At 51.6% G+C, this 19,821-nt stretch overlaps 1 protein-coding gene across 4 annotated transcripts; it reads left to right on the forward strand.

The window, feature by feature from the left end:
• Positions 1–243: 243 nt before the first annotated feature.
• On the forward strand, positions 244–18,814 carry ADCK2 (aarF domain containing kinase 2). 4 transcript variants are annotated; one of them, XM_014859236.3, is made up of 8 exons: positions 244–2,465; positions 3,873–4,019; positions 6,830–6,958; positions 9,337–9,432; positions 11,890–12,141; positions 13,481–13,609; positions 14,457–14,510; positions 18,379–18,814. In XM_014859236.3, exons 1-8 carry the CDS (start codon positions 1,533–1,535, stop codon positions 18,517–18,519), a joined length of 1,881 nt encoding a protein of 626 aa, XP_014714722.3. In that variant the 5' UTR covers positions 244–1,532; the 3' UTR covers positions 18,520–18,814. The 4 variants fall into 4 exon arrangements, with proteins under 4 accessions (XP_014714722.3, XP_044630992.2, XP_014714724.3 ...); XM_044775057.2 differs by lacking the exon at positions 14,457–14,510 and having other exon boundaries at positions 446–2,465; XM_014859238.3 differs by lacking the exon at positions 9,337–9,432 and having other exon boundaries at positions 446–2,465.
• The last annotated feature ends 1,007 nt before the right edge of the window (positions 18,815–19,821 follow it).

Consider the following 19,821-nt stretch of genomic DNA (forward strand, 5'->3'; position numbering starts at 1 on the left):
CCCCAGGGCCCAGCATGATACCCGCTTCAATACTTATTACTGAGCCTCGATAAATCTTAGATTCGGCTTAAGAAATACTTGTTGCGCTCAGTAAGTGTTAGCTGAATGAATGAACATAGCCTTTCAGGAGCCAGTCCCCAAAGTCCAAACACGTTCCCCAAATCACTGCAGCCTGGGTTTCCGGCCCGTCCATCCACGGACACCCCGGCCCCCCCATCTCGCTCAGCTGAAAACCCGACCTGTGTTCAGACCGCCTTCCAGCTCACGGCGCGTTTCTGCATCTTTGTAAGGAAAGCCAAAGACGTCCGTGGAGAGACAGAGGAAGGCGGCGTGGAGGGCGCGCTTGCACTTTGTGCTAAACCTACTTTCGGGGCCCAGGACCCGAGAGCTCGGTGAGCCTCGGCGCCGTCCGCGCTGCGTCCGCTTTAAGGGGCCGGCCCCGCGCACTCGGGAGCGGCGCTCCCGGAAGACGCGGGCCGCGCGCTCTCGGCGCCCGGATCTTCGGCCGCTAGAACCCCTGCCCTCCGCACCCTCTCCCCGGCTCTCCGCACCCCGATCCTCGGCCCTCCACACCCCCTCCTCGGCTCTCCGCACCCCGATCCTCGGCCCTCCACACCCCCTCCCCGGCTTTCCGCGCCCCCTCCTCGGCCCTCCGCACCCCCTCCCGGGCTCTCCGCACCCCAATCCTCGGCCCTCCGGACCCCGTCCCAGGCTCTCCGCACCCCGGCTCTCGGTTCTCCGTAGCCGGGCCCTCTGCACGCACCCCCCCCCCCCTTCCCGCCCCAACTCCTCCCCACCCAAGGACTCGGTGCCCGGGACCTCGGCCGTCCGCCCTGTCCCCATCCCCCGCCCCAGCTCTCAACCCCTTGCCCCCCTGGTCCTTCCTCCCTCTCCTGCGCTCCCTAGTCCCTCGGCACCCCGACCCCCGCCCCAGCCCAGCCCCTCCGCGCTCGGCCCTGGACAGGGCCCGGCCCCTGGGGGATCTCGCGCCTGCCCGGCTGTGCGGTGACCCTGCGGCCGCCCGGCTCTGTCTCCGCCCGCGCGGCCACCTCGCGCAGGTCGCGTCCTCGGCCCGGGCCTGGCGTCGCGTCTGGCTTGGCCGCTCGCGCTCTCACAGTCAGCTCGGTTCTGAAAGCTCCCCCAGGGCAGCCGGGTTCGGGCTCGGGCCCCCGGAGGGAGCGGGGTGTGGAGCCGGGGCGGATGGGCCGGCCTCTCCTGCGGCCTGGCGGGTGGAGCGGCCCTGCAAGGGCTGGACTGGGTGCCGCCCTGGGCTTAGGCTGCACGCCGCAGGCGGGGGCTGAGCGTCGCCGCATCTCCCAGCCACCCTACTGTTTTTTTGAGGAAGATTAGCCCTGAGCTAACGTCCGCAGCCAATCCTCTTCCACTTTAAATGTGGGACGCCTGCCTCCGCATGGCTTGATAAACCGGTGCATAGGTCCGCTCCGGGGATCCGAACCGGAGAACCCAGGTCACCAAAGCAGAGCGCGCCAAGTTGAGAGCAGGCAGCCTAGGCCGTGGACCTCTGGGAGAGGATGGTGACCCCCTGGCGCTTGTCTGTCAGGGTCTGCTTGTCCCACCTAAGGGGTTTTGAGCTCAGAAAGGAACTCTGCCTTCTAAGACCCCCTGGGTGCTCTCGCAATGCCAGACTCTGTTGGCTTCTGCTTGGCACTTTGCCCAAGCTCATCTCAGCCTATGGGGACACTGGTGAGGGGGGCCCTGAGAGCTTCTGTCAGCGAAGGGCCAGCTGGAGTGACCTGGCTGAAAATGGGCCACTGGAGAGAGTCTCCCAGGAGGGGCGGCTGGGAGGCCTCCTTCTGCACCTCCGCATCTGGCTTCGGGCAGGGGCTCTCCTGGTGAAATTCTTCCCCCTCCTTCTACTCTACCCCCTCACCTACCTGGCTCCTAGTGTCTCCAGCCTCTGGCTCCGCCTGCTTCTGAAAGCCACGGAGACCTCAGGCCCAACATACATCAAACTGGGCCAGTGGGCCAGCACCCGGCGAGATCTCTTCTCGGAGGCTTTCTGTGCCCAGTTCTCCAAGCTGCATGTCCAGGTGACCCCCCACCCTTGGACTCACACTGAACACTTCTTGCGGCAGGCGTTTGGGGAGGACTGGGGGCGGGTCCTCTGCTTCGAGAATCAGGAACCTGTGGGTTCAGGCTGTGTGGCCCAAGTGTACAAAGCACGTGCCAATCCTGCCTTCTTGGAGACTAACAGCATCCAGAGACTTGGCACGGCCTCTAGTCTGCAGCCTTCTTCCGAGGCTGGAGAAGTCGGGGGGCTGAGAGAGCTCTTTGGACACCTGGGGAAGGGGTGGAGGCCTCAAGGAAGTCTTGCTGACCAGTCGTTTCTAGAAAGGCTGCTCCTGCCTAAAGCTGACCTGGTTGGATCAAAGGCAGTCGTGTCTCAGTCTTCGGGGCCTGCCCACCCGCTTGAGCCGGATCACATCATCCCGGTGGCAGTGAAAGTAAGTGCTCTGTTGTCTTCAGCTGGGCCCTTCTCATCTTTAAAATCCTACTGACCCCATGGAGCTGTCCCAGATCAGGAACCCCCCCTTTGCAAATCACTCCACATTGCCTTTCATTGATTTCCATTAGCTTGACCATTGTCTGAGTGCCTATGATGTGTGAGCTGTTTTATTTCTTGGCTTGAGGGAGTGGTGGCATGAGTAGTCTGATAAAAGAAAATGAGGAGGGTTTGGGATTTGCTGCCTTTGTGGGTGGAGGAATCACCATCCAGCTGACCTGCTACGCCGGGGTCGGGGTGATCAGAGCCAGACTGGGTTAGACATGCTGTGGTGAGCCCAAGACGGTGGCATTCATTCTTACAGAAAGTGGCTTCTTTCTCTCTTCATTTCCAGTCACCCCTGCCTGGGCTTTATTATTTCTCGTCTCCACACTCTTCCATCCCCATTCAGGATGTCCCCAGGGGGTCTGGCAGACACAAGTAGCAGGTAGCCCAACCCTCACATTTACCCGCTCTGAAAAAAAACCTCCTAAGGGCGCCTCACTGCAGACCTACTGAATCATACTTACCAAGGGAGGAGGCTGGGCCTGACTTTTCATCAATGCTGCAAGTGATTCTCATGATCAGGCACATTTGGGAAACTCTGGACCAAAATACCCTGACGGTTTCCTCCACTCTGTGGAAGACAAAAGGAGTAGAGACCTGCTGTGTACCAGGAAACATGCCAGTCATGTCAGATGCATTATTTAATCTTTAGTAGACAGTTCAGGTAGGCATTTGTTTCCCTTATCTCTATTTATTTATGCCCCACTCTATTCATAAAGGGATTTGAGGTGGAGGTCGGGCCTATTATCTGCATGTTTTAAAAGGTGGAACATGAGGTGGAGAGAGGTTGACTAGCTTGCCCAGTTTCATACAGGGAATGAGTTGCCTGGCTGGAATTGGAAACCAGAGCTCTTTCCATCCCACTTCAGTGCATCCCTGCTGGAGTTCTGTGACTCTTATTTATCAGGCTTTGGGCTGCCTGACTCAGAGTTACCTGCTCAGTGAAATGCAGATTCCCAGCTCCACTCCCAGAGTAGGTCTTGAGGAGGCCCGGCAGTCCACAGTTTCATTTATGCGCGCTAATGTCTGCAAGCCACTGATCTAAACTTAATGTATATGGAAGGAGAAGCCCAGCTATTCTTCGCAGCAAAGCTAAGTGCAATGCAGAGGAGCTGCCCTCAGCATCTCCTCAGGGAAGGCACATGGGAGTGAGGGAGGCAGCAGCATCCTGAGGGCTGGGACCACTTCCCTTTGCTCTGATGAGAAGCCGGCCTGGCTCTTCTCTGATGGTGGGACCTAGCCATGGCTGGGTGAACCTGCCTTCCTGGGCCTTTCTCTGTCTCATTGTTCCTCTTTCCGGCAGGTGTTGCACCCTGGCTTACTCTCGCAGGTGCAGATGGACCTGGTGCTGATGAAGATGGGCAGCCGAGCCCTTGCACTTTTGCCAGGCATCAAGTGGCTTAGCTTGCCTGAGATTGTGGAGGAATTTGAGAAGCTCATGGTCCAACAGGTGACTTCTCCTTCCCTTAGTTGTAAATAGCATCTAACATAGGTCTTGCTGTTAGCAGCTGTTTAGTAAATGCTGAATGAATGAGTAACTTCCCAGTATGTCATGGCTAGTATAGTGTATTAGGGAGGTAATGCTAGCTGATAGAACAAAGAACACTTAAATCTCAGCGGCTTAATGCAACAAGGTTATTTCTTGCCTACATCAAAGTTGCATGCAGGTGAACTGTGGAGAGAGAGGGAGCTCTACTCCACAGTCCTTCAGGGACCCAGTTTCCTCCCAAGTTTGGCACTGCCATCTTCCACATGCGTCAACTAGGGTCAGTGTGGAATGGGGAGAGAGACAATGGAGGATCGTGTAAGAGATTTTGTGGCCAGGCCTGGAAGTGAGGAACCTCACTTCTTCCTGGTCCCCAGGTCAGAGCTTTAATCACACGGGCCTGGCAGAACTGCAGGAATGCCTGGGAACTACGGTCTTCCTTAGCGCCTGGGAGGAAAGGGAGATGATTCTGGTGGGACTTAGGGCATTATCTGCGCCACAATCAGGCGCTGAACTCCAGGGTGAGGAGAGTAATCAGCGAGGTCACACACTGTGCCTTTGTCCTGCTTTGTTTCCAGGGCTTAGTGAGTAGACAAGGACCTCGTCCCTGTCCAGGACCCCTGTTTAAGGGACACTCGTTTAAGTAGCCAGACTTGGTAGACACACTCTGGGGGCAGTCGGGGCTCCAAATCTACATCTGCACTGGCTCCCTGTTGATGGTGCAGACACTGGCGCTCTCTCAGAAGCAGAGTGCCAAGTCTTCATTTGTGTCCTCGGGTTTAAGGTTTTAAGTCCCATTGTGTTTTAACGTTTAGAAAGCTTTGCTTTGTGCTATGGAGTAGTGTAGTTTCAGGAATAAAAGAAAATTAGAACAGAGAAAGCATCTTCTATTCCAACAACCATCTCGGCATTAATTACTGTCAGTTCTCTACCCAGCTGAGCTTCAGTTCCCCTTATAGAAGTCTGGTAGACATCATGGGGTCCCGTCACATGAAGCTCAAATCTCTATATCTCACCCCATTTTGCCTCAAAAATCAGTTCTTCCTGTTAGCTCTGTCTCTCGTGTCCCAGTCAGTCTGTCAGTAGTCCTGTCACCTTCCCGTGCTTGAAACCTTAGAGTCTGGGTGCATGTGTGGGAGCCTTTCTCTCCTCATTCAATTATGGATTCATGTACCATTTATTAAGAACTCTGTTAGAAGCTGGTGAACTAAGAAAACAGTGAGATTCTCCTGTCCATAAGGAATACACAGTAGGCAGGGGGGGCTGACCCGAAACCCCTTGCAAATAGAGTGTGATTAGAGTTAGTCTACAGCTTCAGTTGGGGCTCAAGAGGGGAAGTGGTCATTCCATCGTGAGGGTCAAGGCTCCCTGGGCTTGAGCTGAGTCTCGAAAGGTGGGTGGTGTTTACAGTTGGACCAGATGGGGAAAGAACGTTCCAATCCGAGAGAATAAGGAAGGCAAAGGAGAGGGGGAGGCATCAGGCGGGCTGGGATGTTCAGCACCATACAGATGGGGTGAAGCTACAGGTTGGGGCCGTACAGGAAGTGGAGGCACACTTGATGAACCTGGAGAGAGAAATAGGGGCCAAACCATGACCCACCTTGGGTGTCATCCTAAAGAATTTAGACTTCATCCTGCAGGTAGAAGGGGGACACTAACAGGTTGGAGAGAGGGAAGATGGGGGGTCAGGGAGCCCCCCTAAGATGCCTCTTTCTGGGTTCAGGTGACTGGTTGCAAGTCACCTTGGGACTAGCACTAGGGTGGCAGCAGAATGCATCTGAGAGTGGTTAGGGCTGCAGAGTTGATGTCACTGAGTCACTGATGGGTGTGGAGAGTAAGAGAGAAGGAGTAACCTGCAGTGACACTCAGGTGACTGGGCGTATGGGGGGTGAAAGTAAATACTGTTTAGACATTGAGTTCAAGAGTCTCTGGGCTTTCATGAGGCAACGTCCAGATGTACTTGAATGTAAGCCTGGAGTCTGATAGAGGTGTCTGGACGGAAGATCAAGGTTCTGTGATCAGGAGGTGCTAGCTGAGGACATGAGGGGCTGGAGAGGGAGCGCGAAAGCTGGCGAAGGTCAGGAGCTGCGAGAGCATCAGCATCTGTGGGGCACACTGAGGAGGAGTGGCCGGGAGACCAGACCAAGGAGGAACGGTGGGACAGGCAGGGGGAGAACTGGGCAGGGAAGGCAGGTGCCGAGTGAAGAGCTGTTCAGGAGGAACGCGGTCATCAAGGGCACCAGGACCTGGTGCGCAGAGAGTTAATTAGGATAAAAATGGGATTGGGCCTTTGAGTCTGGCAGTGAAAGGCCTACCGAGTTTAGGGAGGGCGGTGTCAGTGTGGTGGGGCGGTGGGCAGAGTCAGCCCTGTGAGGGAGGTGGACCTTAATAGAAGGACAGGCTGGAGGGCGGCCTAGCGGAGGGCAGTGGGCTGCCGGAGAGGCAACAAAGCTGAACCCCCGGAGATGGGGAAGGGCTCCCTTGGCTGGGGTGAAGGGGGTGGGCCGAAAAGGAAAAGCAGAGAAGCAGCGAAGGCCAAGTCCTGCAAGGGTGTCTGCTGTCTGTAGCCCAGAGGAGTTCACGTGGAGGTTCGGGACTTCCGGGGAGGCCACTAGTCCCAGGATGCCTGCGCCCGGGCTTCCTGGGGAGTGATGCAGGAGGAGCAGGTGGGGAGGGCAGGTGAACCCCCTGACTTGCTAGCTGTCTGGCGGTTCAGATGTTGCTCCCCCTGTGCCCAGATTACCCCCTCGTCCTTTCTCTCCATTTCCCTGTAGATCGACCTACGTTATGAAGCTCGGAATCTAGAACACTTCCAGTGCAACTTCCTGAATGTGAATTCTGTCAGATTCCCCACCCCTCTGCGTCCCTTTGTCACCAGGGATGTCTTGGTGGAAACATATGAAGTAAGAGAGCTTCCCCTGCTGTGCCTTTCACTCACAGCTAGACCATCTCACTCCACATGCTCCATCCAAAAGCTTTAGTCTGAAAAGACAAAAGCCAAGAGAGCATGTGATCACTGTGTGTAAACGGAGAGGACTTCACTGGCATATGGCACAAGGGTGGGAGGGAGCATCGCCAGGTGGCTGAGACCCTGGACACGGCTTCAGACTTTCTGGATTTGAAAATCTGCTCTGCCACTTTATTAGCTGGGTGACTTCAGTTTCCTCAAGTGTAACTGTGGGCAACCATTCCTGCTTCATAGGGTTGTCCCAGGAGTCAATGACACATTGAATGCAAAATGCCCTCAGCACCCAGTTTGCACAGAGAAAGTGCTCAACAAGTATTTGTGTCATGTCATTGCCTAGCTGTCTCCTGGTCCCGCTTCCTTCATAAAAAGATGGTAGTATGAGATACAGGAAAGTGATGTGAATGACTTGATGTTACTAGCTGTGTGACCTTGAACAAGTTACTTAAACTCTCTGGGCTTTAGTTGTTGTATTTGTTAATTTGGGATAACAAGATCTATCTCAAAGGGCTGCTATGACAATTAACTAACTAACTTATATGAAATGCTTTTTTACTAGCTCCCCTTTCTTCTCTCTTCCCTTTCTTTTTCTTTTCTATTTTCCTGCTCAAGGTCACAGAGCTCATTCATGTCCCTATTGGCTGATTCTTTTTTTTTTTTTTTTAAATTGAGTTAATGATAGGTTACAATCTTGTGAAATTTCAGTTGTACATTAATGTTTGTCAGTCATGTTGTAGGTGCACCACTTCACCCTTTGTGCCCGCCCCCCACCCCACCTTTCCCCTGATATCCACTAAACTGTTCTTGGTCCATAATTTTAAATTCCTCATATGAGTGGAGTCATACACAGATTATCTTTCTCTCGCTGGCTTATTTCACTTAACATAATTCTCTCAAGGTCCATCCATGTTATTGCAAATGGAATGATTTTGTTCTGTTTTGCAGCTGAGTAGTATTCCATTGTATATATGTACCACATCTTCTTTATCCATTCGTCTGTTGATGGACACTTAGGTTGCTTCCACGTCTTGGCTATTGTAAACAGTGCTGCAATAAACATTGGGGTGCACAGGACTTTTGGGATTGCTGACTTCAAGCTCTTTGGATAAATACCCAGTAGTGGGATGGCTGGATCATATGGTAGTTCTATTTTTAATTTTTGAGGAATCTCCATACTGTTTTCCGTAGTGGCTGCACCAGTTTGCATTCCCACCAGCAGTGTATGAGGGTTCCTTTTTCTCCACAACCTCTCCAACATTTGTTACTATTAGTTTTAGATATTTTTGTCATTCTAACGGGTGTAAGGTGATATCTTAGTGTAGTTTTGATTTGCATTTCCCTGATGATCAGCGATGATGAGCATCTTTTCATGTGCCTATTGGCCATCTGTATATATTCTTTGGAGAAATGTCTGTTCATGTCTCCAGCCCAGTTTTTGATTGGGTTGTTTGATTTTTTGTTGTTGAGTTGTGAGAGTTCTTTATATATTATGGATATTAAGCCTTTGTCAGATATATGACTTGCAAATATTTTTTCCCAGTTAGTGGGTTGTTTTTTTGTTTCAATCCTGTTTTCATTTGCCTTGAAGAAGCTCTTTAGTCTGATGAAGTCCCATTTGTTTATTCTTTCTATTGTTTCCCTTCTCTGAGAAGGCATGGTATCCGAAAATATCCTTTTAATACTGATGTCAAAGAGTGTACTGCCTACGTTTTCTTCCAGAAGCCTTATGGTTTCAGGTCTCACCTTTAGGTCTTTGATCCGTTTTGAGTTTATTTTGGTGAATGGTGAAAAAGAATGGTCAATTTTCATTCTTCTACATGTGGCTTTCCAGTTTTCCCAGCACCATTTGTTGAAAAGACTTTCTTTTCTCCATTGTATGCCCTCAGCTCCTTTGTCAAAGATAAGCTATCCATAGATGTGTGGTTTTATTTCTGGGCTTTCAATTCTGTTCCGTTGATCTGTGCACCTGTTTTTGTACCAGTACCATCCTATTGGCTGATTCTTGACCAGAAACTAGCTCTCCCAGGGCCTGATCCCATCCTTTCTGATGACATTACAACATCCCTTACCTGTGGGTGGCAGAGCCAACAGGTGTCCTCCCTAATAAACCAAAGGACTTGTTTCCTTTGAGAAGTGTTGAAGGTAAATGTAAGAAGGTTAAAATCAACATGTAGGTGACAGATTCACAGAGTTCTAAGAAAGGAAGAACTCTTTGGGTCACTTCCCAATTGATGGGAAGGCAACGCTGATGCGTCACTTGGGGATGAGGAGCAGGGCTGTCCCGGTAAGGTTGTGTCCTTCCTGATCCTCTTAAAGGAGAGCGTGCCTGTGTCCAGTTACCAGCAGGCAGGGATTCCTGGTGACTTGAAGAAGAAGATTGCACGGCTGGGGATCAACATGCTCCTGAAGATGGTGAGCTCATGGGCTCGGAGAGGGTGCTCAAGCCCAGCATGTGGTCAAATTGCATGTGGGGAGATGGTGGGGACACTGCTTGGCTGTCGAGGGCAGCAAGCAGGCAGCCATGTTGAGCTCTAGAAATAGCTGAGCCCACCAAAAGGCCCATTCATTTCTGAGCTTCTGTTAAATGCTTTCTCAGTGGCATGCACTTTGTCACGCGCCCGGTGCTGTGGGCAGAGTGGTGAGCGAGACCCAGGCCCGGCCCAAGCTACCTACAGCTTAGACAAACAGCCAAAGACAACAGCCATGGGAAATGCCCCTTCATTCATTCGTTCAGCAAGTCCTTACTGAGCACCTGCTGTGTGCCAGGCACTGAATTAAGAGCTGGCTTTAGAGTAGTGAGCAAAACAGACACGATTACAATGTTCACAGAGCTACCATTCAGTGGGAAGACAGGCCACAATAAGTAAAGGAGATAGAGGGTCAGTACAGACACCAAAGTGTCACTCAGAAGGGGCCCATCCTAGCCCGGGGATCTATTTAGGAAGTGGCTGCCTTTCAATTGGGATGTGAAGGAAGTCTAGGTGTCACCTTCAAAATTGATTGAGATTGTCTAGGGATTGCAAAGAGATTTTCTAGGGTCTGAGGTCTTCCTGGTGGTTGGCATGGAAGAGAGTGGTTGCGGGATGGCTTGCCGGGTCCAGGCTGGAAAGAGAGGATGAGTGCCCAGGTCTGGAGGGTGAAGAATCGGGGTAAGAGGGAACTGGCTGTGTGGTCAGAGAGTGGGAGGAAAGAACTGATGTGACCGAGGTGGGCTGTGAGGGCTGAGGCAGGTGGCAAAAGTGGGACAGAGATGAGAACAGGAGCTCAGAGCAGGATGGTGGTGTGGTGCAAGCTGATACCACGCATGGGGGTGGGTGTGAGCCAGATGCTCTTGTGGCGAGGGCTCAGGGTGACAGAAGTGACAGTGGTTGAGTGGCCCCAACTCCACCTCTAGCCCCAGGGTCCGTGGGTGTGACAGTCAGCAGTCCCCACCTGAGGGGCTCCCGGAGAAGCGGGTTGTCTTGGGAGAACCAGGTTCCCAGTAAGTCAGTGTGGTGGAAGCTCAGTGGGGAGAGGACTTTGTCCCCAGTAACAGGGCTCTGGGGGCACCATGTGCTGGAGGGGAGGGCACAGTGGAGAGTGGCCAGGGGAGAAGCAGCATTAAGCACCCAGCAGTGGGGAGATCAGGAGGGTCTTCCAGCTCGTGGGATCAAGGATGGGGGTGTAGGCCCAGGGGCTGAACTGGCAGCAAGGGGCCAGGAGGTTCGGTCCCAGGGTCAGGGATCAGCCAGCCTTTGGTGACCACATCCTGCAGGTGCACAGGCCCTGGCTTCCCCAGTTCCCTGGACTTTCATCGGGGTAGCAGCCTCCCTTAACCTCCAGCAAAGCCAGAATCTGGACTGGGAAGGTCTCTTCTGTGGCCTGGGTGTGTGGCCTGCATCCAGGAGGAGGAGGGGTTCTATGTTAGCCAGAGGAGTCCCCTGAGAGCCGCTCCGCCTGCAGCTGGTCTGCACTTACCTCCAGGTCTCTCCTTCCCCTTACAGAAGGATGGCTGGTGGCTTCTCTGACCATGGAAATGACCCTTCACAGCAGGCAGATTCCTGTTCCACAAAGTCACGCCTGACTTCCCCTCCCTCACAGTCCCTGGGGCTTTCTTTCCTGCTTAGCAGGTTCAAAGGCATTTCTCTCAGCCCTGCCCCCCCCCCCCCATTCTGTGTGCCAGTACGCGGTTGTCAGTATCACTGTTAGATTTCACTATGTGGACCAACGGAGGTAATGGAGGGGAAGTCTGATTTATGGAAAGTTTCTAAAGAAAGGTAGTTCCATGAACTTTAAGAACAGAGAGGTTTGGGAAAAATCTTTAAACAGTAAGTAGATAATTATTTTTTAACTTTAATATTAATTGCTCAAATCATAGAGTAAAAATAAGTCTTTTGAAACAGTTTGGTCTTTGATTTTTTATGTTCCCTGGTATTTTTTTTTTTTTTTTTTTTGGTGAGGGAGATTAGTCTTGAGCTAACATCTGTGCCAGTCTTCCTCTATTTTGTATGTGGGACACCACCATAGCATGGATTGATGAGTGGTGTGTAGGTCCACGCCCAGGATCTGGGCCCATGAACCCCAGGGTGCTGAAGTTTAGTGCGCGAACTTAACCACTGTGCCACCAGGCCTGCCCCCCTTATAATTTTTTTTAATGCTCTTTACCTTGAAAATTACTTTTCTCTTGAAAACGTCAAGCTAGCCTGACCCTGTACAAATTCTGAATTGATGACATCAAGCAATGTGGCTTTGTAAAATGCACCCCTCTCTGCCATTGTAATCAATCGCTGGGAACTTACCATCACCCTGGAAGCTTTTCCCGCGTATGGCTTGGTGGTGATGGGGTGGTGAGGGCTGACTTGGCCTTGAAGATCGCTGATCTCTTTCCAGATATTTGTGGACAACTTCGTCCACGCCGACCTTCACCCTGGGAACATCCTGGTCCAGGGTGCCGACGGTCTTTCCAAGAGCCAAGAGGCAGGGCTGCAGCAGGTGGATGTCTGCGACACGCTGGTGGTGGCCATGACGCCTGCGCCGTGCCCGCTGCGTCTGGTGCTGCTGGACGCTGGCATTGTGGCCGAGCTGCAGGCTGCCGACCTGAGGAACTTCCGGGCGGTTTTCATGGCCGTGGCATTAGGGCAGGTGAGACCTGCTGGGCTCTCGGGAGCTGGGCCCAAATCTTTCAGGCTCTTGGGAACTGCAGGGCTCCTCAGCTTTCCTCGTTCTTGTCGATGTCTGCATTTGCCAAGGGTGCTCCTGATGGGAACGGGCAGAGCAGAGCGAGGGAGGTGGGTGAGGGGAAGGAGAGGAAATGAAGCTGCCTGAGGGGTCTCTAGTAAGAGTGCTGGTGCCCATGTCTGAGGTCAGGTCTGAGCGGCTTGTGACGAGGGCAAGAAATGCCTCCTTCCCAAATGCTGTGGGGTGCTGGTAGTTTCTCTTCTTCAGCAAGAGTTACAGGTACTAGGAAGGCTGGCTTCTTGACTGAATAGCAGCTGTCCCCAGTCTGTGCCCTTTGCTGGGAGACAGAGGGTTGAGAGAACTCGTTCTTCAAGTGCAGGAAGACACGTCAGCATCTCTGGTGTCGGGGAGCGTGAGTGGTTGTTAACCCCACATCCCGAGACTCCCAGGGGCTCCAGTGGTTGGGGATTAGTTTTTAGAGAAACAGATTCAGTAAAGCCTCTGCTGAGTCCATCTAAAGTGATACATCAGGGGTGACAAGGAACAAACCCTCTGGCCGGCTGGTGCAGAATTCTCCAGCAAGAAAGACTCTGGGAAAGAGCAACCTGCTTAAAAAAAAAAAAAAAAAAAAGGCAATTCAGGGGAGTCCCTGCTTCAGAGGCTTCCGAGGGGGCAATCCAAAATCTTGAGCCCGAGCCAGTTTGAAAGTGTCTCCTGGGTGAAGTTTAATCACCAAGGAAGAGCCTGGCTCCTGGGGCGGTGCTGCAGGAGGTGACAGGCAGCAGCAGTGACCACAGGGTGGGGTGGTGCTCGGGGAGACCACGGTGGCCTTGGTCAGAGGGCCTTCTGGGCAGAGGAGGAGCAAGAAGGCTGGAGCGCAGAGGCTCGGTCAGCTGTGAGGAGGGACTTCTGCTTGGGCAGGAGGAGAGCCCACGAGGAGAGCAGGTTCTGGTGGCTCTAGGGCCAGGCCAGTTGGTCAGCATGCCGCATGGAGCACAAGCAGCAGGACGCTGGCTCTGCCGCTGTGCCCCGTGTGGTCCCGGGGGTGAAGGAGATGAGCACAGCTCCTCACCCTGACTGTGCTAAGCACAGGTGGGCGTCCGCCGACCAAGAGAGACCTGGAAAGACTGTGGTGGGTTACCAGGTATTCTGGAGGGGGAGAATCACAAAAGGATGGGTGGCCAAAAGCAGGATGGTAGAAAAATTACGGTGGAAGCAACAAGGATATGAAGAAGTCTGGGCAGAGCATCTAGTTTTATACCCTCCCAACTCTCCCAAGTTGCTTTTCTTTTGCATCTTCCAGGGCCAAAGAGTGGCTGAGCTCATCCTGCATCACGCGCGGGCCAGCGAGTGCAGGGATGTGGAGGGATTCAAGGCCGAGATGGCCACGCTGGTGACCCAGGCCAGGAAGGACACCATCACCCTGGAAAAGGTGAGCAAGCCACTCGAGGGGCAGGGGCCTTGGGGTGTGCACTGCCCTCGCCTCGGACAGAGCAAACCCCTGGTCTGAGGGAGACTTCTTTATGGGGAGAGGTCTCGAGGGTTTGAGTTTTAAGGCAGATAAAGAATAAACCTCTTCCTCTGCCCACATCTTCTAGGTACAAGGAGGCCCATTGAATCCTGGCTCTCAACAGTGGTTCCTTGACCAGGTTCTGCAGGGCGGCTGCTGGGGCAGTGACATTTCTATGCCACAACCCCTCCCTGTCTGGGGTGTAGCTGTTCTGCTGCTTCATCTGGAGCTCAGCCCAGCATGGAGGGAGGGAGGACTGAGGCCCCTGAGCAGCCAAAGGACATACCTAATGTTCATGACCTTTACTGAGGCCTGAACCAGTGTCCACTTTGTATTTTACACACAGTTCTAACAAACTTGACTGGTTTTTCCCCAAGTTCATGTTCTACACTCGCAGGAGTGAGTCAGAACAAGGAGGCGCCCACTGGCAGTGAGGAGAGGCAGCTGGCACACAGCTCTGCTGACCTTACTTGTCCAGATGTGGGCTGTGTGCTGGGAGTGAGGGGGGTGACGGGCCTCTAGGCCTGTCCTCCTGAAGGGGTCTTGGAACTCAGTCTCAAGGGGCGAGTCGGGCTTGTGTGAGCGTAGTCCTTTCTGGAGCTCATTGGAAATCCCTTTCCTCCTGGCTGGCTGGCTGGTGTGGGTGTGTGTGTGAGAGAGGGGGTGAGTGTGGGTGTGGGTGGTGGGACAGGGGGGCGGGACAGGGGCCTGGGAGGGAGAGAAGCGGTCCCTCTGCAGACCCTGCAGTCGGCTTTCTTCTGTTTTCTAGCTTCAAGTTTCCAGCCTTCTCTCCAATGTCTTTAAGTTACTGATGACTCACAAGGTGAGGCCCCAGGTGGAGCTGAGCCTCCTGCCCGGTGAGGCTGGAGGTGGGGTCTCCAGGGAGCCAGTGGTGGGCACAGGGTGGTGAGAGGTACTCCCCTTCAGGAGATCTCATTTTCGCACCACTCCATTTGCATGAAGAGTGCTGTTTCTGTCTCCTGACATGGGAATAGCAGAGTCTTTCCTTCGTCACACTGTTAGTCTCTGTCATTTTATGCTGTCTAAGGATCTGTGACTCCACTTAAAGTGATACATCAGGGGTGACAAGAACAAACCCTCTGGCCGGCTGGTGCAGAATTCTCCACCAGAACTCTTAACTATGGAAAAATGGATTAACAAATGTAGAAAAGGTCTGACTCCCGCCTTTTCCTTCCCCAGCTCACATTAATGGCACCTGGTATTAACGTGTCAGACTCAGGCAGCTCTCTCCTGCATGGCGTAAAGTCCTGGGGTTGGGGGGCCCCAAAGGGAGGTGCCTCTTGTCCCGGTGCATTCAGAGGCCCCTGTGGGGCTGTCCTAGCCTCTGCCTCCTGCCCCCTGTCCTTTGGAAGGAGGTGGCCTCGTAGTGTATCACCTTGGCCGTGGCCCCAGCTTTGTCTCCTGGTGATGGAGTGTGGTCTTGGGCCACTCTTCAAAGTACAGCTGCCAGCCGGGGGGTACTGTATTGACGGTGGGGAAGGGAAGATTCTCGTCCGAAGGCCTTTCCTGTCTTTTCTCTTGAGGTCCTGCAATCTGATAATGAGACACCCACGGAGAAGGCAGCCATTTGGCAAGGATCATAACATAGAATTAAGAGTCAGACAGCTGTCTAGTCCAGTGCCTTCATCTTACAGAAGGTGCAGTGGAGGCACGGCAGTCAGCTCATCGGGTGGGGTCAGGCTTCAGAGGCAGAGCCAGGAGTTGACATGTGACCCAGGTCACTCAGTCCACTGCTCCTTCTGCTGCTCCAAAACCACTCCATGGTAGCCATGTGCTTGGGACAAACAGACACACAGACTAAGGGACTTACTGAGTATGCTGCGGACACGTGTTGACCACAGCGACAGCTAGCATGCCTGGGAAGCCAACTCCCCCGGGAGCTGCCGTGCTGGGGGCTTTCCATCCGTTTCTCACTGAAATCTCAGGACAGTCCCATGGGCGGTATGATCCCCATTGTATTATCCTCACCTGGAGACGGGGGCACAGAGAGGTTAAGTAACTCCCCAGGTCCCACCCACAGTGCCCGGTGGAGCCAAGGTCTGTCTCTCTGACCTAGGGTTAGATTTGTTGGAATTTTTGTTTGTTTTTAGTTTTTGGTGAAAAACTTGATGCTTTCCAAAACTTTTGACAAGTTCTATTTTAAAAACAATTTAAATACCACCTTAGGATTGGAGAAAGCTTTAGTCATCGCTAGGAAGTTGTCTTAGGGAGAACTCGGAATGAACAGACACTCCTGGGAGTTCAGTTTACAGGATGTGGAGCAGGGGGCTGAGGCTCACATCCAGCTCCTTTGCCCACCCACTGTGACCTGCGCGAGCCTCTCCAAGCCCACAGGGCCACTATGAGGGCCACCTGAGGCCATGACGATAGTAATCACAGCAAAGCGCCATGAGCTCTCTATGTGCTCAGTGGTACCTAATTTAGCTACATAACATCTATCACTATCCACTTTAATCCCAGCATTCCTCAAGGCAAGCACCAATGCCAGAAGACCAAGCAACTTGCCCTCGGCCACATGGTCCCCGTGGCAGTGCCAGGACCCCGTGCCAGTGGGCTGACCACGCAGCCCCCAGTCCTCACTGTCTGTTCTCCTGCCTCCTGTGTTCTTCCTCTGCACACAGCCTTCCTTACACACAGTGTGGGACACACGGTTAAGAGCTCCTTGAAGTTTCTGTTGTCATTGTTATTCCCAGGATGGAAGAGCTGGCCTAGGACAGCTGTTGTATTCTAAGCACTTCACCAGGCACTTAATTTTTTTTTTTTAAAGATTTTATTTTTCCTTTTTCTCCCAAAGCCCCCTGGTACATAGTTGTTTTATTTTTAGTTGTGGGTCCTTCTAGTTGTGGCATGTGGGATGCCGCCTCAGCACCCCTTGACGAGTGGTGCCATGTCCGTGCCCAGGATTAAAAAAATGTTTAAAAAACTTTAATTGTGGCAAAAAGTTATATAAAATTTACCCCCAACCATCTCTAAGTGCATAGTTCAGCAGTGTCAACTATATTCACTTTGTGTCACAGATTTCTAGAACTTTCTCATCTTGCAAAACTGAAACTCTAAACCCATTGAAGTTAACTCCCAAATTCTCCCTCTGCCCCGTCCCTGGCAACCCCCATTCTTCTTTCTGCTTCCATCATTTTGACTATCCAGATATCCTGTATAAGTAGAATCATACAGTATTTGTCCTTTTGTGACTGGCTTATTTCACTCAATGTAATGTCCTCAAGGTTCATCCATGTTGTAGCCTGTGACAGGATTTCCTTCTTTTTGAAGACTGAATAATATTCCACTATACGCATCCATCCATGGCCATTTGGGCCCCTTCTATCTCTTGGCTATTGTGAATCATGCTGCAGTGAAAATAGGTGTGCAAATCTCTCTTCAAGGTCCCGCTTTGACTTCTTCTGGAATATATATATACCCAGAAGTGGGATTGCTGGATCTTAGGGTGTTTTTTTAAGTTCTTGAGGAACCACCATCCTGTTTTCCTTAGCAGCCGTGCCATTTTACATTCATGTCAGCTGTATACAAGGGTTCCTATTCTCTACATCCTCCCCAACACTTGGTATTTTCTACTTTTTTTATAATGGTCATCTTAATGAGTGTGAGGTGATATCTCATTGTGATTTTGATTGCATTTCTCTAAGGATTAGTGATGTTCAGCATCTTTTCATATGCTTGTTGGCCATTTGTGTATCTTCTTAGGAGAAATGTCTATTCAGGTGGCACTTAATTTTTTAATAAAACATTCGACAGAAAAATAGAAGTAGAAAGAATACAACAAACCTGAAGAACTCACCACTCAGCTTAAGAATGAAAGCATTCCCAATAACATCGAAGCCTAGGTCCCCACCCCCGACCCCACCCTCACCCCTGAACAGAGCATGGTGCCTCAGGGTCCTCTGTCCACCCCCTCAAGTCCCAGCTCCAAGTGCCCGAGCTGCTCCCAGGAGCCTGCTGCTTTCTCCTGATCAGCCCGTCTGACCCTCCAGATGGCTCTCCAGGCCTTAACAGAGACAGATACTCTTTCATTTTAAGAATGATTATTACCCCGTGAGTCAACCTTCCATTTCCTGACCTTCTGTCCCCTTGGGAACAGATTCTTGTTCTTCTAGGTTCAAATCCTGGCTCTACTCATCCTCACCCAGCGGCCTTGAGCAAATGACTTAACCACCCTGAGCCTCAGCTTCCTTATCTATAGAATAAGGAAAATGATAGTACTTTTGAGGATTAACTGAGTAATCACTGTAAAGTGCTATTACTCTTAACCCAGCTCCAAAGGGGAGAAGCGCTGCCATGTAAGAGCAAAGCCAGTTGTGTGGGGTCTATTAGAAAAGGCTACAGTAGATTTTGAAGAATGACCCTTATTTAGATTTATAGTTTCTGATATATCTGTGAAACTATTTTAATTATTTTTAAGTCATTCATACACACACATATACTCCTAGAAAAGTACACACCGCATCCCCCAGGTTTTCCCTTCATATTTCTAGTAGAAGGAGGTTGGTGAGTCGATGAGATGCAGGGAAATGATGAGGTAGGGAAAAGAATGTCAGGTAGACAGTAAAAAGCACATGGGCAGGTACAAGAGGCCGAGGGGACAGTGACGTGGGTACCCAGGATACTCTCTGTATCATTGGGCTGCGGAAAGAACCACTGTTTTTCTGTTTCAGGTAAAGCTTGAGAGCAACTTTGCCTCAATTGTGTTTGCCATCATGGTGTTGGAGGGGCTTGGCCGCTCGCTGGACCCCAAACTGGACATCCTGGAGGCAGCAAAGCCCTTCCTTCTGAAAGGACCAGCGTCCTCCCGCTGATGGCAGCGGCTTGGGTGGCGTGGGCCTCTGTCTCAGGACTGGAGGCCGCTCCCAGTGGCCTCTCCCGTGGCAGCTGGAATGTGTTAAAATTGGGATGCGTGGAGGGCATACCAGTGCCTTTCACTCTGGTTCGGGTTGAGGCATCTGTTTTTAAAGCTTTGGGTTACTTGAGGAAGTAAAGCGAGGGAAGGGTCCTATCCATTCAGTCATCAAAGCTGCTCCTGGTGTCAGGGAGACTGTAATTCAGGGATAATGTTCTGTGGAGGAGGACGAATAAACTTCGTTATTTTGTTTTCTTGTTTTTTCTCTTCTCTTCCTAACCCTCTCCACTCCCTAATCAGGTGGGTCCTGCTGGTCATTCCCAGACTCTGATATCTAGGTTAGAAAATGTCACAGAATCCTGTAGACCCATGGCTTCCAAATGTTTTTGATTATCTACCCTATTGGTAAATAGTTGAACATAGGGGCTGGCCTGGCGGTGCAGTGGTTAAGTTCACATGCTCTGCTTCAGCGGCCCTGGGTTCACTGGTTTGGATCCTGGGCATGGACCTACACACCACTTATCAAGCCATGCTATAGCAGGTGTCCCACATACAAAATAGAGGAAGATGGGCATGGATGTTAGCTCAGGGCCAGTCTTCCTCAGCAAAAAAAGAGAAGGACTGATGGCAGATATTAGCTCAAGGCTAATCTTCCTCAAAAAAAAAAAAAGTAAAATAGTTGAATATATTTATATATACGTGCACATATATAATTTGTCTATAAGTTTTATACAGTTGGTACACCACTAGCAAATCTCTGGAGACACAATATACACTTAGAGCAAATGCCACTGTACTTCACATTATCTTCTTGATAATTTTTAATATTTTTTGTCAACCTCTTGCTAAATTTTATTACAAGGTAAAAAAACCCCAACAATGATTAATTGGTCGACAAACTAGGGACAGGAGCAGAATCAGCTCCGCCATTTTCTTAAAGTTCTGTGCTTGCACATTGTCGTTCAGATTGCAGTTTCTCTGAGCAATGCTCAGGCCCTTGTCTGTTTATCCAGGGTCAATTTTGGTTAATATTAATATATACGTAATATAATCAGTCCTGTTAGCTGGGGCTTGAACCCTACAGCAGCACCCAGTGACGCTCCAGCAGTGTATTAAGGGGTGGCAGCCGCGGCCTGCCGCTCTGTGCTGGGCCCACCCCTGGACCGTTCTCTCAAAGCTGACCTGATGTGTGGCCGGCCCACATGGACTGAGAGGCTTCCAGGTCACATTGTAGAGTGGATATTGGTAAAGATTAGTTTCT

This window comes from Equus asinus, chromosome 1 (genome assembly GCF_041296235.1).
Source record: "Equus asinus isolate D_3611 breed Donkey chromosome 1, EquAss-T2T_v2, whole genome shotgun sequence".
NCBI lineage: Eukaryota > Metazoa > Chordata > Mammalia > Perissodactyla > Equidae > Equus > Equus asinus.

What these genes read in the sequence shown, in the direction of transcription:
- ADCK2 (XM_014859236.3), top strand. Translation starts at nt 1,533, where the DNA reads ATGGTGACCCCCTGGCGCTTGTCTGTCAGGGTCTGCTTGTCCCACCTA. An exon ending in TCTTGGTGGAAACATATGAA is followed by an intron (nt 6,959 to 9,336) that starts GTAAGAGAGCTT and finishes ATCCTCTTAAAG; the next exon opens with GAGAGCGTGCCTGTGTCCAG. An exon ending in ACACCATCACCCTGGAAAAG is followed by an intron (nt 13,610 to 14,456) that starts GTGAGCAAGCCA and finishes TCTGTTTTCTAG; the next exon opens with CTTCAAGTTTCCAGCCTTCT.